Source organism: Harpia harpyja, chromosome 1, assembly GCF_026419915.1.
Source record: "Harpia harpyja isolate bHarHar1 chromosome 1, bHarHar1 primary haplotype, whole genome shotgun sequence".
Lineage (NCBI taxonomy): Eukaryota > Metazoa > Chordata > Aves > Accipitriformes > Accipitridae > Harpia > Harpia harpyja.
In genome coordinates, this window is record NC_068940.1 from 1707272 (window position 1) to 1725566 (window position 18295).

Sequence of the window (18295 nt, forward strand, 5' to 3'; positions counted from 1 at the left end):
TTGTTTCATGTAATCATAGCAAGGGAAGTAGTTGTTCCTATGGATTCTTGTTAATTTAAGCTTTTCCAGACAAAAGGACTAGTAACATCTCAAAAATGCATGCTACCCATGCGCACTGCTAACTAGCATCAACAGGTAGGTGTAAAAACAATCCACATCTGCCAGACTGCCTGCTCATCCGATCCTGTATTTCTGTTAAACTGCGGGTAAATTTCTGCCAATGGCTTATCTCTTGCATCGTCAGAACAAGCAAAAATTAGTGATGGACTTCTCATCTTCGGATTCTTCTCTTTTTTATACACATGTAAGATATTACTCATATATACTTCAGTGAATACATAGATAGTTATTGGTCAAATGACAGATTTATGTGGGGAAAAGCATGACTTTCTCCCACTGAAAGGGAAAAATAAAACCCAAACTCTCTAAAACTTAGTGCTTCAGAAACCTCTCAAGTAATCAATTTTTCACTGGTTCTTAGAGAGGAAAAAAACCCCCCAAAACCCAGAAAAAAACCCAAACCCACCACCACCACTGTGACGGTGTGCTCCCCCCCAACCTGACCTGTATTTCCCATAACCCTCCTCAGGTGACACCCACCAGTGGCGGTCGGTCGTAACGGACGCGTCTGGTCGCGATGGCTGCATCTGCTCAAAGCAGATTCGGGGGAGACACACAACACCACAGTAGCCAAGGGCTAATTGAGCATGCGCCAACCAAAAGACGGCTGGTATGCAAATGTGACAATAAGTTAATCACCTTACTCCAAACATAGCGGACAGCCCAGGGCCCCTTGAGCTCTCCTGCACGGCAGCAGGCTGCACACCAGGATCTCCCCTTGGGTAGGGACGGCTCTCAAGGTTACTCCTCGAGGTTGAGAGAGTCCCTATCGCGTCAGGTACTCGGTAAATGAATTGGGAATGAGCGCGCTGAAACTTTGAAATCTTAGCTAAATGATAGCAAGGGTTGATTGCGCACATATAATCCTTTAGACATAAACTATTGACCAAGTCTGGGACTAAGTCTGGATCCAGCTGCACCTAAACTCCCCTCTGAGACAGGGTTTAGATCGCAAGGGGGTCCTTTCTGAACCTCGTGACTCAACGGGAGGGTCTCCCTGGCAGTTTTGTCTGACCCTGTCCTCTATGCAGTAAATACTCAAGTGTACCTTGCCATCGAGTCTTGTTAAACCACCATCACGTTTACCACTGAACTTTGTTAACTCACTGTCTCACACCAATAAAGCACGTTGTTGCTTCTCTCTTAGGAGTGACGCGCATGACTCTGTCCACGACAACCAGCCACCAGTGTATTATCAGGGTGTATTTCAAGTTTAACTGAAGAGGCACATCTGCTTTGAGACCACGATCAAAAGTTACAACACTGAAGGCTTGTATAAACACGTTTTTTCCTGTGTAATATTTTGATTATGTAAACAACATTTTTTTGACATTCACAACTTCAGAATTACTGTTTATTTTATTGCTTGAATTTTAGAAATTATGAGCTCTCCTAGATACCAGTGAATATAACGAAAAGCTGTGTTCAGCACCTTTGGAAATGCCATCATCTTTTCAGCTAACAGGCACATATTCCAAGGACAGTCAGTTACCTTGGATGGAAAATATAATAAACCCTTAAATAAATAAATAAATACCAGATAATGCTGCTTCTTTCTCTCAAGAGAAAACACCTTTAGACTAGAGCTACAGGAAGGATGTAAGCTGCACACTGCGCAATTAAATGTTCAGATGTATTGCTGCTAAATGGAATTCAAAGCCCCAGGGCACAAGCCTGGATTTGCCATATAATAGATGGGAAATGAGAGCTTTGGAAGAATCACGTTCATTTGGTCACCTAAGGCGAGGTAATGAACACTGCACAAGGGAGGGGTTTATGCTACTGTAGAAAGGTGACAATTCCAGACCACAGGAATATCTTTATACGAGTTTCACACTTACAGACTTTACGTAGTCTAATACAGTTAGCCCTTTATCCTCTATCCTGTTCAGAAGACCTCCTCTAAATCAGGCCACAGATTTGAATTCAAGCTCTCCTCCTGTGAGAAGCCTGCTCTACCGTTATTCTAACTTGTATTAAATAGTAATGTCTATGAACTAAGCCAGAAATAAAAATTTGGCTCAAAAGCATCATGGTTTTCAGACTTGCATAGGAACGCCAGGTTCGATTCCCGCTGATAATCATGCCGAAGAGGGAGAGGACCTTGGACCTCTCCCGTGACACATGAATCCTCTAACTGGCTATTAGATTTGCACGGCAAAAGCTTCTCCTCCTTCTAAATGTGATTTAGAAAATGTCTAAGACTTAGGGTCAGCTGGTGGGAAACGGAGAAGACAATCGCGCTTGTAAACGCCAATGGCTTTAATAGCATGACTGTACAGACCTGTCAAGACCTGAGCGATCACATATAACGTCACTGCATTGAAGTCACAACGTGTACTTTGCTGGTTGCAATGCTGATGCCCACTGAACTCGCAGCCCTCAGCTCTGGGCAGTGGGAGCAGGAGGAGGAGGATTCCTCAGACTGTAAAGTGCCAGAGCTGCGACCCGCAGTGCTAACACTCCCTTGCTTTGGTATTCTCTTCTGGCGACCCGTGGGCCTTTTCTGACCTGCTTTTCCTCTCAAGAGTAACTCAACCTGGGTTTTCCAAAATGCATCAATTTCCTGAATGACATCTGAAAACAGTCCTTTGACATGCAGGTATTTACAAGTCTCTTAGTGCATCTACATGGTAAGCTGACTTTGGTCCTTAGCAATGATCCAGACAGACTGGTTGTATACTATGCTCCCTGACGGAGCATAAATTGGAATGAAATTTCTAGAACAAATATTGCATACAGAGGACATATTTTGAACATATTCAACGTTCTCTACTTTGTTTTCTGATGTTTTCTTAAACTTTGTCTTCTTTTTCAAACATCCTTTATAATAACTACATTGCCAAAATATTTGTGGCAGTTGAACACAGGCAGGCAGAGTTTTCAAATTGCTAGGCTGCCACTCAGACATAGAAATAAATGGTAAGATAAAAGAAATAAAATCTAAGCACAGCAGAAACATTTTCATTTAACATTATACTTAGCTGTTTCATAGAGTGTTTGAGCTTGATCTTACAATTTCAAGGGATGCGAGTGCAATATAAGGTCCCTCTTACTTACACACAAGTCTCAGCTTTCATTAAAATGCACAGTTTATGCATACCTTAGTACTAGGCAGTTTTATCAACTCTCTGAGTGTGTCATCTCCCCGTTGGGCATCAAATCAGCTTGCAGAGGATTACAACCAACAGGCACCCTTCGAAAGCACTGAATGAAAGGTATTAATAATACACTCTCTTTTGACCAGACATGAAAACATCAAAGTAACAACAATGAAAAAAGAAAGCCACAACCGATGTGTAATCTCAAGCTATTTTTAAAATACTCCCACTGTTTTCCAGAACAACAAATATTTTGCTGATCTTTGGATAACATTTTGCTGTGACCAAGCGTAGAATGGATTTATAATCTAATGCATCCCATCTTAGGAAACTAGGAGCTGCATCTATTCTCTACCCTCAGTACAGAGGGGTTCTTGAGTGCTCAGGAAAAACAAACCTTTTCTTGACATAATTTATTCCAATTTTTGCATTAAACAGTTTCAACAAAATAAACAAAATATAAACCTTGCTGTCATTCATATGATTCAACTTTCTGATATTAGTGGGTAAATGCATACGTCTGCAAATGAAAGCTCAGCTTGGCTCCAGCAATTAAGAAGATCTGAATGAATGTTCCCTTAACCTTCTTATACATTTCATTAACTTGTTCTCCACTTATCTTCAAAGAAAAAAGCATGGTAAACAAAAATCTGAATAGAATAAATGATAATAACAAGAAATCACAAATTTTTTCAGGCTTTTTGAAAGCAATAAAACTCACATGGTGCGATTTCATCTTCTTATAAAGAAGTCTATATAATACTTCTCTTACAATTTTTTATTTCCTAGAGTTTATCTGGTATACAGATCAATTCAAGGATCCCAGTGACTATCCCACAGATCCAGAACCTCTCACCTGCAGCACTACATTATCTTCATAGCTGTTTTATAATCTCCCAGCAAAGAATTTCATTTTCATTTACTTTATTCTTGAAGCTTTCTGAACAAATTCTTAAAACAGTGTGAGAGCACTGACACAAACTGAGACTATTCAGGAAATCCAATAACAATAGCGGGCACAACCTAGCAGTGCGATTGAAATTCTCAGATTGCCTTCACATTGTTTTCCTTGAAATGCTACAGATGCAGTACTATTCAGACTTCATTTTATTTACAACCCATTTAGAGTTTGTGTTTTTAACACAGTGCTTGATGAAGGACTGAAAAAAAACAAGAATCTATTCTGCTTTCTCTACTAGTTCTTCTTAACATACCTTCATCGCATCTCAGCCCCAGCTATAGCGACTCTACTCCTCCCCAGCTTCCTTCCTGCTGTTTCTCCCCCAACACATGCACCCAGTTTTTTCCATTCCAGGAATTTTCTCCCACTTTTCCCATTCCAAATGCTAAGTCAGTGCCAAACCTTCTGGGAATGGAGGGGAAAAAATTCAATGTACCTGTGGCCCTTCAGGGATCCTAAAGTCACTTAGGAAAAAAGTATGTATGTATATATATATGTGTGTGTGTATATATATATATATATAAAAAATAAATCTAATATATCACATTTTCAGAGCAGGGGGTGGTGGAAGAGGGCAGGAGGTGGGAAAAAAAATGAAAGCAAACTGACAATTCCAAAGGCTATTAAAGGAATTGTGTGATTTTTCAAGACTTTCTGAAAATAAGCAAGCAATATGCGGACAGTAAGAATTAACCTTATAATCCAATACTTAAATCAGAAGTTTTAATTGTTTATTGTAAATGCCTGTTTGTTGGATAAAATACCTATGTAATTAAATAAATATAACAGAAAGAAGCATCACTTCATCTGTTTACAATGAAAAATATCAATGAGCATCTTCCAGAACACACAACTGGTTTTGCAAAATGGTAAACAGAGAGAAAGGGAGAGAGCACACAAGTGAGTGCTCACCATATAATCTTGGTGCAATTTACTAACCGTGATAGCAAGTATCTGATGCAAAGCTTCACTTTTACAGAGAACAGGAATATACCAAAGGTGATACTCCAAAAGCTCAGTACCTGTCACTTGATAAGCATAACAACTTCTTAGAATGGATCAAGTGCCTCTGAACTTCCTAGCATACTGGTTTTTATTTGCTTTCTGAACTGTCAGAAAAATGGTGGGCCACTTATTTTTTCACGTTGTTACTGTAACTCAGAAGTATGTTTAGTACGCTTACCAGTAGCATATTTGTGTGCTTCAATTGGTAACACTGACAGTGCACAATGAACAGGGATTAACGCAACACAGACTTTTATAAAAGCCTCGAGCTTTTTTGTGTGTCATTTGGAAATGGTGATAAGTCCTCAAATTGCCCACATATTTCTAACAGAGAATTCAAATTATGAGGGTTCACGGGTCTATCTCACGTGTATTTTGCAGTCACCAGTAAACCATTTCATCACGTAAACGCATTAGACAAAACGCGCAAAGCTCAGGTCTCACCCCCGCAATTTCCCTTATATTCTTGGGGTTTTCCCCCTCAAATGTTTTGTTATGCAGGAAAATCACGCAGAAGCGGCATGCTTTATAATTTGTTGAAAACGCCACAAGGTTTGTGGTCGTTCTGTTATGCACTGTGAGTAAATTCTACGCTTGTGGGCCATCTGTTGAAAAGCGTCTCTCCTAAATACTCCCTCGCCTTACTTTGGTGGCAGGCACTTCCATTGCCACGGGACCGCGCAGCCACGCGGGGCACTCGAGGCCACGGATGGCCAGGCAGTCTTTGAAGAGCTTGGGAGCATCTGCAACGCAGGCTTTGCAGACAGAATCAAAGCCTTAATGTTGTGTGGCTGCCAGCTGCCAAGATATGCAGTGAAGAGAGAGTTTCTAGTGGACTGCATTGCCAAGCGTGCAGGTGCTGTTTTCTGTGTTGCTGCTGGTTCCAGGTTTTTCTCAGTTAATAACTCCTTCTGAAAAAAGGCTGTTGTTCCATTTTAAATTCACAGTGTTATAAAAAGTGAGTCAAGACCGAACATATAGTAGACAGACTGGATTAAAACGAGGTGCACCAAATAAGGGATGAAGTCTATAGGGTGGATCTTCTTGAAGGAGAACATATCCACAGTTATTTGCTTTAACGGTATTAGCGTGGGATCCACGAGCAGTCAGACCTGTTGAGCTACCATTGATGGAAGACTTACGACGTGTAAGAGACTTTAAAATGTCCCAAGCTAAAAACCTTATTACATATGAATTCCTGTAGGGCAGCATTTTCGTCACAAGATCTACCATTCCTTTAACACAGTTCAACATTTGACTTGAGGACAAAATGAGTGGGTGAGAAAGTGGAGAGCTTGTTTCTACGTTTAGGGTCCCCACCACTTGGATACTCATTTCCCTGTGAGAAAAGTTAATTCACATTTGCTATTTTAGGCAGAAGACTTGATCTAACTTTTCAGCAGTGTCTTGGTTCAAATGGATAAAGCAGACAGTGCCAACCGGCCTCGGAGAAGGCTGTTAACTTTCCCTTTTTAGAGGGACAGTCTCAGTTCTTCTATTTGCTTATCAATCAGCACTTTCCCCACGTGGAATGAAAAGTCATCCAGTAAAACAACAACAACAAAAGCAATGTGAATTCTTTCACAGAATGCAAAACACACAGCATAAACCAGAAAGTCTTTCCAAATCAGTATGTGATTCATTCTCCAACGGAATTTTAACAGGGCAGGATATGGCTTAAAGCTCGTTCTGATCTGCGATCGCAGTGTTTCTGTCCAGATGGAAATCCTGCCACAAAAGTGAGAGTGGGAGGAAGAGGAGACAGTGACTAGCTTCACTGATCATGTCTTCAGTGCAATGGCTGAAGCACCTAACTGTCCCCCCCCCCCTTTTTTTTAAAATTCTGCAGGATTATAGAGCAGCTGCACATGAAATTACGTACATGTGCACTAGATTACCCATTCTGCTAGCACTCAAAGTCAACATATTTTCCACGACCATCTGTAGCACATGAATTTGTCTCATGTTCAACATTATGTTCAACCTGTAGGTCACACCAAACCCCATCCCTTGCAGAAGTTTAGCTCACGGGGCCGGAAGAACATTTTACTGTGAAATACCTTTGTCTTGACATAAGCATCGGATTTAAAGAATTTTTGATTCTGTGATCAGATACAGCATATTTAGCTAGCTAAATGGATTAATCTCTAAATAATTTCATTCTTATCTCTAAGCCAAAGAATAAAGCTTTGGTAAATTAATCAGTGTGCACTGGGAGAGTACCTCCCATGAAAATCTTAGCCAAACTGACCGGGGAAAAAAAAAAAACTCAATTAAAGCTGATTACCAAACAGCTCAGTTGTAAACTGTAAGTATTTTGGTTAAAATCATTCACTAAAAGCAGGCAGAGACTACAAGTATTTCAAGTTATTTTCAGTTTTAGCTTGGTTCTTCTGTTACAACACATGTTCCACCATTCAGATCGATGCAAATTAAATGAAACCATTTATCTATTCAGCACACAAGATGGAACATTATTACCTTTGCTGTGAATTTGGATTACCAGACTGAAATCGCTGATAATAAGCATTCTTTCTTTCTCTGCAGGCCAGACAAGATACAAAATTTCCATGTTTGTATTGGAAAGATATGTTAGGAACTGTATCGTAATCAGTGGCACAAAGGGAAGGACGTCTGTGAAAATAAAGACTTGAAAACACATCAAGTCATCTCCAAGCTTTGTGCAACAAAAAGTTTGTATAAAGGTTAGTTTCACTGAGCCGAATGTGTCAATGAAAGTAATCCAGGGAGGAAAAAGTATGACACAGATCATAGCACATTATATTGACTTCAGTGTTTACAACACCCAAGAAGCAGCCTCTGTACACTTATAACTATGCTTTACAGCATTTCACATGCTCTTTCTGGAAGACCCAATTAAGTTCATGTTGGTAGAATCCTAACAGGAGAACCAAGTCCTTTCCTACTTGCTCCTGGAGCCTATAGAGGCTTCATATGCACTAGTAAATGGTATGTTTTATCATAACTAAGAAACTTTAGCTGTTTCATTACAAAAATATTGTGGAGATGAGCACTGTATTTAGCCACAAGATAAACATGTCAAGGTCAATTGCAGGACAATGAAAAACGTAACACAGACCTTGTCTATCTGCCTTGTAGTAAACACCATAAACTTCTTGTCTCTACTTATATTTTTTTATTGCTCATTAATAGCCTCAATGTTTAAAACAAACAAACAAAACCCCACAAAACTAAAAAAAACCCCCAAAACAACCCCCAAAAACCCCAACCCAAAATCACAACAGCAGCAAAAATCAAAATGCACCTTTGTTTCCAGGAGGACAGAGCTTATGGTAACTACCCACTGAAGTGGATGCACTGGTGTTGTAAGCAAATAAACCCAGATGTCTGGAAGAGCTCCATACCCATCTCTTGCTTTGGACATGTATACCTTGTATAAACAGTTAAGGGGAGAAGAGGAAAGCAGGTGTAAATATTATCTGCAACCTTCTCATATTGTGGAGAAAGTTTTTGCACATCATAAACTGGGAATTTTTCCCTCTCATAAATTAGTATCACTTTTATTCCCTATGCTACTAACCCTCCTGACACACAGAAAACGTTTTCAGTTCAGAACCTTGACTTTTTTTATCAAACAATTAAGCAGTACATTTCATTTCCCTTGCAACTCGGTGACTGGCAGAAATTACAGTCCTGGAATAACAGTATGAAATCACAACAGTATAAAATTATAATCAGTAACAGAATTATACAGTAACGAGGATATCTGTTAGGTTGTGGTTCTGCCTTCCAAGAGATTTATGGAACACATCACTCTGCTGGGTGATGTGATGGAGCAAGCCGATGTTAGTCAATGGGGGGAATTTAGGATTACAATGTCTCCGTCAGATAAAAACAGAATCTGTATGAAAAAAACACGTGGAAATATGCCAGTGTCTGGTCTTGAAGAGTTCCACAACAGCATGAAGAGAAAAGATGACCTTTTGGCAATTTTTAGAAAAGATGCAGCTCGTGTGCGTAGCACAAGCGTTGAGTAGAGCACCTAGGCCAAGCTCCATGGCGGGCATGAAAAGGCAAGGCCTGACACATCCTCGAAGGCTCCGAGATCCCTCACACCAGCAGCCGTGCTACCATTCCACCGCGCGCACCGTTTGAACTACGCAAGTTTACTTCGGCTGTTCAGAAAAGACGGAAAAACGGGACATCACGTCTTCTCTTTTTCGGTACACGGATGAAGGATTATGGACAATCTTCCCTTGTTCCGCAGATCCCTGCCTTCCGCTGCAGGACAGTGCCCGTCTGTGAACGCAGATTTTCCGCAAAGCTCCGTCTGTGCTTTGGCCAGGGCTGACGAAGGGGCAGCCCGAGGGCTGGGGTGGCAGGGCTGGTGAGCCAGAGCTCAGTCCTCCGGCGGAGAGCTTGCTGCGCTTTTATTTGTTACTTCTATATACAAAGGGACTTCAATTAGCTGTATGCTGTCTGAGACAAGAGAGCCTTTATAAGCTTCAAAACGGCCTACAAATGGCGCTTCTGTTCCTCCACTGCTGCGTGGGACTCTCTCGTGGGATATACAATGGCTATTGTGTTACTCCGAGAGCTCTATCTGGGTTCTATCTGAAGCCTGCTTTTTCGCGGGATATTTACAAAACTAGCCAATTTATAGACTGCTCAAGTTTGTCTTAACAAACAAGGTGTCTTTCAAAAGATAATTCAGAATGAACTCCGCGGGTGCTGTATTACTTGCAAGCTATGTAAAGCGAGAAAAAGGGCGACGAAACCACGGCAGCAAGTGATCAGCGGAGCAGCAGCGCTGACGGGAAAGGGCTGTGTGCCTGAACACAGACTGAGGGAGGTGAAACTTGTGCCCATCTGAGAAAGGACAAGGCTCTGGAAAGGAATCCTGCCTTTCCTAGCTGGCGCAGACAGGGCGTCTGAAAGAAATGTATGGGGAGAAAGAAGAGGTAGGGCATAGCTAATGAAAGGGAGATAGATACATAACACCACTGCACTGTCTTTCCCTAACAAAATGGTTTCACCTGGAAAGAAAATTAAGATTTCTAGGGCTAACAGAGCACCATTTGATACAGGGTTTTGTCAGGCTTCAGTGAAGACAGTGCCCTTCACTTTAAGAAATAGTTTAAGAATCGGAATTGGATGCATTCAAGATAGAAGGTACACAGTTTACAACAAGAATAACTTACAAAAAGAACAGATAATTTTATCACTTTGTATACATAAAGACTGGATGTCATTGTAATTCTTGAATATAGAATACACAAACCCATGTATTGTTCTTTTAAAATGCGTAGCATAGTGTAGTAAAATGTATACTTTTACCCTTTTCTAAACCCACAGCAGTTCTCCCTTGATATGCTAAGTGCTAACTACACGGAAAGCTATTCTCTACAGTGAAGTGGGGAGGAAATAAGACAGTAATGTATCTAGATAATTGGTAGCCAGATGTTACAGCATCCTCACTACTAACTTGGAATGCAGATAAGCAGCAAAGCTGAGATGCAGAACAAAACTATTTTGAATTCAAGGGTGATCTGAACTGAGACAAAAGGCACAGTATCTTAATGGCAGAAATTAAGACTCCAGAGTCCATGACTCCAAAGGCCTCAATCTGCTGAAAATCCCTGGAGAAGTCAGTATGTTTCCCAACATCTACCAAAATAAAAACCATGAAAGCATTTAAAAGAGCAGCAAGGCTGCAAAGGAAAGTACTAAAAACAGAGGCTGTTAAGAATTCTTGCGAAGCACATACTGTTAGAGTCACCTTTGTTGCATGTGCATTAGAGCCGTCTCAACCACAGGAACAGCTACTTCTGTTCCCTTCAGATTCTTGGCCTCTTTCAACACACAAAACACAAAGCTCTTGCTCTGGACACGAATTAGGGTTTGGCAGCAAACGTAATGAGAAGACGTTTTCTTCACTTCTTGCCAAAGTCCGAAGACACAGAAGCAAGTAAACACAGTAAATAGATACTTACTGTAGATACAGGCAATAAATAAAGCAGAATAGTGAAGGGAAAAGAGAGAAAAGAAAAAAATATTTAAAGTAGGATTCTAATATTGCCTCTGGCAACAGAAGTTTCTGTGCTCTGGTGGGAAAGTCACCCAACTAACATTTCTTAGAGGTGCTCACCAATGGTGTATTGCATGTTTTCTAGCTGACCCACCTCATATATCTTTAACCTTAGTGTCAAAGTACATTATGTTTGTGGCTAAAAGCGAAGCCATAGGGAGCCGAGCACTTTACCTGTTGCATTCAGTACACCTTGAGCATCATTTTAAAGGGGTATTCAAAGGGAGAATTACCTGCTTTGGTCTAAGCTAGAGTAATTATTTTCAGTGTCCCATTAACTGTGTATCTAAACCCAGCATTTGAGAGATGACAGCATTTGGAATTAAGCAGGAGAATCACCAACAAAACAGAGAAATAAAATGAAAGCCACAAAATTTTCCAGGGCAAGTCCTAAATCTTAGCAACAGCGATGGAAACCATTTAAAAACAAAGTGTTCAGCAGATTAACTCAGTAAGCAACCTGTAATCGATTTGCTGAAGCTGCCCTCTGGAGGATATCTACCACTAATTGTTTAAGAGTTGAGAGAGTAAAGGGCAAAGCCACAGCAACTGAATCATAAAGAGATGTCTTGAACTGGGTAGAACACTGCTTTATTACTAAAGATAATTTTATTCTGTGTTGATGTTATTTGCTTTTGATAACTATTAAATGAGGCAAATTAAACTGGAAGGGTTTTTTTCCAAAGTTAAAACCACAACACTGTAACTACTATTGCATCAAAATCCACCGTCAAATTTATTGGAAACTCTACTGTCAAGATCCTGCCTGAGTCATAGCGTAAGCAATAAAACTACACATACACATGAATTATCATCTGAACATCTTCTAATGCATACAATTTAAATGAACATCTGTGATTTTTATTCAGGTTTCAGATAAATTCTGTTGGCTTCCTTCTATGTCCAGCACTTTCTGAAGCAGTCACGTTGACTTTTTTTTTTTTTAAACTTATTGTTGTAAAATAATTTTGCAAAAAAAAGGTAACAGCTAACAATAGCTTTGCTGCTACTTTTAGCAGCAAAGAGTTAAGGCCCCAAAGAAGAATCTTTTATTAATAAAATTCATAGCTAGATCACATTAAATCTTTAACCACGTAATCAACTCTTACCAACAAACTGTATTGTGGCAAAAAATCCTCAAGAACATTCATTTCTTTGATTAAGGATCTCCTTGACTTGAGCATAGCTACTGCCAAGCTCTATTGTCAGCTTCACTTGCCTGGAAAAATGGCAACATGGATATCACCCCTCTTTCCTCAGATGGAGACAAAACCTACTAAAAATCACACAGAACTCCAGTCTCCTGACAGTACTATTTTGATATTATCAAATATCAACAGAGAGATTGTGGAACATTGAAACCATGCAAACACATACAGAGAACAAGAGCAGGATAGCCTCGAACACTGAATTGCATTTCCTTTTATTGCCATGATGCAAATGCCTAATTGCTCCGCACTGATTTTGGACACTGAACATGAACATGGGACTCCCTGTTGGCAATTAACGGCATTAAATCTTTCTTGGATAGTTCTTCATTGTTTACTTCTTTTTGATTTTGATTAAAATAGTACTGCTAAATTCTATTTCTCCGACTTGCACATGTCTAAATTTACCAGATATTAAGACCTATTTATAAAGGAATAACCACTGTTGTGTTAGTTGCCTTCAAGCACAGTTCAGTTTCAAATTATTTAGGAAGTAGGGGTATCTTACCAGGACTGGTTCTGTACAGCTCAGACGGGCTGCTGACCTTTTGGCTGGAGGGAATCTGCTGATGGTATAGTGGAGGTGTTTTTACTAGGAGAGAAGGAAAAGTACAATTCCTCTTCAGTAATAGCTAAAATGTTAATAGTGCTATTAAAATACATAGAGACAGACATTCCCTTACCATATGATGTCTCTGGTGACAGAGGAAAAGCTGGTGTGGATGGGACAGCTTCATTTCCATTTTTTGTTGGAGAGAAGATTCCCCCATCTATTTCATCTTGGTAACGTGCAACAGCCATCTAGGAAGGGCACAAAACCCCAAAATTACAGTGTGAAAATTCTCACTTAAGCCTACAACACAGTGAGGCATTTTTCATGAGATTACAGGTGGTTTCATATAATCTGATCCACTGTTCCAAGAGAGAGATCTTGGAACACTGAAAACATGCAAACACAGAGAGGACGAGAGCAGGACATCCTTAAACATTGAATTGCATTTTGGAGATAACTAGTCATTTATTTTTCTTACTGCCATGATGCAACTGCCCAATTGCTTCACATTGATTTTGGACACTGAACATGAATATGGGACTCCCTATTGGCCATCTGCTTCAACAAGTATTTCTTGAAAAATTCTTCATTGTTTACCTCCTTGCTCTCCCCTACAGGAATCAGTGATCCTGGATTTACAGCCTGGTCCGTAGCAGGAGACTTCATCCATCCACACCTGTTATACGATGGCTGCCCAGGCACATCATTGTCATACTGCCCAACGCTTAACTTTCTGATCCTTCCCCCTGTTGCATCATCATCTTGCGTACCTGTTGCTGAAAACAAATAGGTAAACTGATTAATAAACTGGTTTGGTTTGGGTTTTTTTGCCAGTTAGAGCTGTTAAAACAAACTTCACTCTTGTGCCTTCAGTGATTCTCTTCAAGAATGCTCATGAAATAACTGGTTTCATAACTCCTTTACAAAACCACACAGGTGGCGGGGGGAAATCAGTTGTAGTTAGCCTTGCTGACACAAGTTGGAACATATTTGCAGTACACCTGGTTCCTGAGGAGCGAAGCGGCATGTTTCTGCTGATGCTCCTTTTTGGAACAGGCTATCCCCAGAGCCACGGGGAGAGCCTGCCGGCAAGGGCTGCTACGGGCAGCCCCCGGGAAACCTCTCCTTCCACCCCTAACACACGGCAGCTCTCCAGCAAAACCACTGCTTCTTTCCAGGACTGCATTTTCCCTGAAAAAACAGCTTTTTTTTAGCTAACACACACCCTGGCCCTTATAAACCCAGACCACTGTGCACCTTCTGTGACGCACATGGCAATCACACTTAATCACAAAAATTAGGTATTAGATACACACAGGAGCTGTAACCTTTTGGAGTCTGAGGAACAGGGCACAAGAGTAAGCTGAGCCAGCAGAACAATCCAGGATATTCAAGGGCATAAAGCAGTATTTGTTTCCAAAGTCACTATTAAGAGAGTGTCATTAGATACAGCTTTGTGATTAGCAGGACTTTATACTCAGTCATCCATTCCCACCAACAGGCACTTCCAGAACATTCCTGCAGCAACTTCTTTTTCCACCCTTCTTCGTAAGAATAAGTCAACAATAAGGATCCCACAGTAGTCCTTCCTGTGTAGTCACAGGACAGTACAAAAATAACCGTATGCATAGCAACTTTTCAGATACTCCACTGAGAGTTTTTATTGACGGTATACGCAAAAAGATGTTTGAGAATTAGCTACTTCTCTTAAAAGAGTTGAGGATTTCTGAAAGAACTTATTTTCGTTGCTTGGTATCATTTAAACTCTTACAATCATTTCCAACTGTAGTATGTGTTGATTAAGCACATCTCCTACACACCCTGATCATGGAGCCGTAACAGTAGGAGTCCAAAGCCTGCCCTTCATCTAAAACCAGCAGGAGGGCTGAACCAGCCACTTTGGTAGAGAAAGACAATCGCATACACCTTCACACGCATCCATTTCCGAATCTGAAGTAGCTGACAGAAGCCAAGGTGTAAAATCTGGCATGCAGCATAAGTGCGTGTATTATCGACATTTCACCTTGCTTGTATAGCACAATTATAGAGCATCGGTGCATGAATAGGTTTCTGTATAGAGAACAGGTTTTATTCAAGATTAAAATATAGACAGGGATTTCAGACTAAAATCCATGGTACTTAAGTGATTCTGCATTAACATACGTATGTATCAACCTGAATAACTTGCTGGCAAGTAGTGGCTTATCCTAAAAATATTAATAAATCTTTTGTAAAACTACAGAATTAGACACTTTCAAAAATCCAGCTCTGCTACCATCAAAGCCAGTGCAACAGTAACTACTACTAAGGCCAATAAATAAAACAAACCCTGGCAGTCACTTCTGAAAATTCCACCAATAGGATTAAATTTCAGGGTCCAAATTTAGCCAGTTATTTATTTTACTGAGTCAATATAAATATACCTAGCAAATCTTGGAAAAGACACAGCTGTGATTCTGTTTTTATGGTGCAACTTTGAAAACGAAAATATTTTTTAAGCACCCATATTTTAAACACTTACTTAACCCTTTTTCCCCTGACTAGAAATTTTATGTGTGGTTTTTCAGGTGGAAAGCGTATCTTCTGAAGACACTGTGAGCAAACTAGATGCATCAAACAAGATCTTCAAAACCAGAAAAGAAAAGGACATGAAACCACAAATATCTTCCAAACCTCTTAAGTGATGCTAAGAAGTCATGAAGATTCCTACTGAAATTGAAAACACTTAGGAATGTAGACAGAGTTCATACTACTCCAGAATTTACCAATTTTTTGCATTTGAGTTCTTTTTTTTAATTTGTAATTTCTCTAAAGAAAAATGAGTGGGAATCACTGTGCAGCATCTCAGCCTTCAAAGAGACCATCTGAGACCAGGCACTCCCAGTCCCACCGTTCCTCCGCAGGAGGCAATGGGAACCAGGAACAGCACATCCAAGTTTCCCTCCATTTGTAACCAAGTTGTTAAGGTACAGGCAGTTTCTTTCTGAATGTGCCTCTCCTACTTAACACAGCCACGTAGACTACTTGGAGAGAGAATGTCTACCTTTTGGATGAGTCAAAACAGACCTTAAAATTTAGTGTGATTTTATTTGTCATGCTAATGAGAGGGCTTCATCATCAATGATATTCACACACTCACGTCATTAGTATTCATACACTTGTGAAGCCTGTAATTTCTACAAAGTTAATATAGTCCTCAGAAAGCTGAAAACACGTATCTCGGGGAAACTGGACTTCTCCCTTAAATAAACTAGAAGTCCTTTACGTATCAAATTCCCAGCAGATGTTGGACAACAGAGAGAAGTTGAGCTGATATATTGCAAAAAAGCTTAAACCAAATAAATTGAACCTAAGAGATGAAAATTAAGTGAAGAAGTCAGCAAAAAATGACTTTTCTTTAGTTTATTAGTTGCGCGAATGTACTTCAGAGCTGCTTCAGTTAATGTAACAGATGTTTAGAGTTATTAATTTAAAAGGCATCTTTTACAGTGTAAAGTGTCAGGAGCCAAGACTTCCTAGAAGTCACATCATTCATTTTTTTTCTTGTAGTTTAGCTTAAAGTTTTGGCAGAGCTTCATAAATTCCCAGGAGCACATATTTATTTCTTTGAAAGTATTTTGTATACTCTCATTGCTCTTTTCCCTTGTGAACTACAAAAATAATTTTATTTCCCTGAAGAACAAATAATAACATTCCAACAGATTGGCATCAAAACAGCATCAGGCATTTATCTTGTCAGATGGTTATCACCATGCCAATGCTACAGCTAACAGAAGCACGGCCAGTGGTTAAAGGTTAATCTTTGTTTGGTTTCTTTAGCTGCTTCACTTTCCTGGAGTACTGTTGAGAGGTATTTACAACTATTAGAAAGAAAACAACACTAAGCTAAAAATCTCATCTGTGGTGGCATGTCAACAACAGTGCTCTATCTCGTATATTAGGAGTTGTCCCCGCTAAACTTCAAAAACTATTAACTCTTCACGTGTTATACATGTTTGTATTGACTGAGCACATGAGGCACACCATTAACAAGGTCCACATTTACTTTCAGTTACCACAACAACTAGTAAGACGATGCTTACATGTTTCCACTTGAGTCACAGGGCTTGTGGGCTAGCCTCAAAACCAGCTTTATGTGAGTGGGGCAAGACTCTCTGGGAAGAAGTTTTCTTGTGGAGGTGGAAAAACAAGCTGGACCAATAGCCCTTCTGCCCATCGTGGAAGTCTTTATCATTTGTAAACTAGAACTATCAGTCTTTTCCAAAACAGAGCATAGTCCATCAGAGAGCTTCCCTTAACTTCTACCTAGTCTACCACAGCCAACTATGTAAATTATAGTCAAACTGGAAACTCCTTACAACAGGGAATTATAAAACACAGTTCATAAGAAATATGAAAGTTTCAGCATCTTGTTGTTTACCCCTTGTTGTTATAAGGGGCTCTAAATCACATTATGACTTGGTGCATGAATAAGTGCAGTCACCTTTAAAGATTTCAATATTACTTCAGGCCACTCAACTGCCTTTCTAGTCCTCTGCATTGTTTTCATTGATAGAGGTTTTTTTGCTTTTTAAACAAAAGCATCTATTACAGAAAAGACTTATATAAACCCTATAAACTTATTCAGACTAGTTGGGGGTGGGGAGGGGGAAGATTATGATACATTGAATCACAACAGAATAAAAATGCTGTAGAGTCTCTAGAGTCACATGTTATCCTGGTTAGCACTACAAATCGTAAAAGCCATTATTTAGCAGTTATTTATCCCTTGAATAACTTGCAGGCTCCATAATGTCCTTCAAATTATCAGAATAATAATGATTTGCTCTCCTTTAGTATTAAAGAAATCAGAATAGAATACAATAGAATAATTTCAGTTTGAATGGACCTACAACGATCACCTAGTCCAACTGCCTGACCACTCCAGGGCTGACCAAAAGCTAAAGCATGTCATTAAGGACATTGTCCAAATGCTTCTTAAACATTCAGTAAAGAAATGTTTCCTCACGTCAAGTCTGAACCTCCCCTGAGGGACGCAGCTTTGAGCCATTCCCACACGTCCTGTCACTGGGTACCAGGGAGAAGAGCTCAGCACCTCCCTCTCCCCTTCCTCAGTCCTCAGGACGCTGTAGGGAGCAATGAGGTCGCCCCTCAGCCTCCTTCTCTCCAAACTAGACAAACCCAGTGTCCTCAGCCGTCCTCACAGGACATGCCTTCCAGCCCCTTCCCCAGCTTCGTTGCCCTCCTCCGGACGCATTCAGGGACCTTCACGTCCTT

The 18295-nt window shown here is 40.2% G+C and overlaps 1 protein-coding gene across 9 annotated transcripts in view; it reads right to left on the bottom strand.

Moving 5' to 3' along the window:
- TNS3 (tensin 3) overlaps nt 1-18295 on the bottom strand; it is a 242930-nt gene that overhangs the window by 40015 nt on the left and 184620 nt on the right. For all 9 annotated transcript variants that reach the window (XM_052794721.1, XM_052794645.1, XM_052794572.1 and 6 more), the window contains 3 exons: nt 13616-13794; nt 13149-13266; nt 12974-13057 (listed from right to left, as the gene is read on the bottom strand). In XM_052794721.1, the coding sequence (XP_052650681.1) occupies nt 12974-13057; nt 13149-13266; nt 13616-13794 (381 nt within the window). The remainder of the gene's footprint in view (nt 1-12973; nt 13058-13148; nt 13267-13615; nt 13795-18295) is intronic.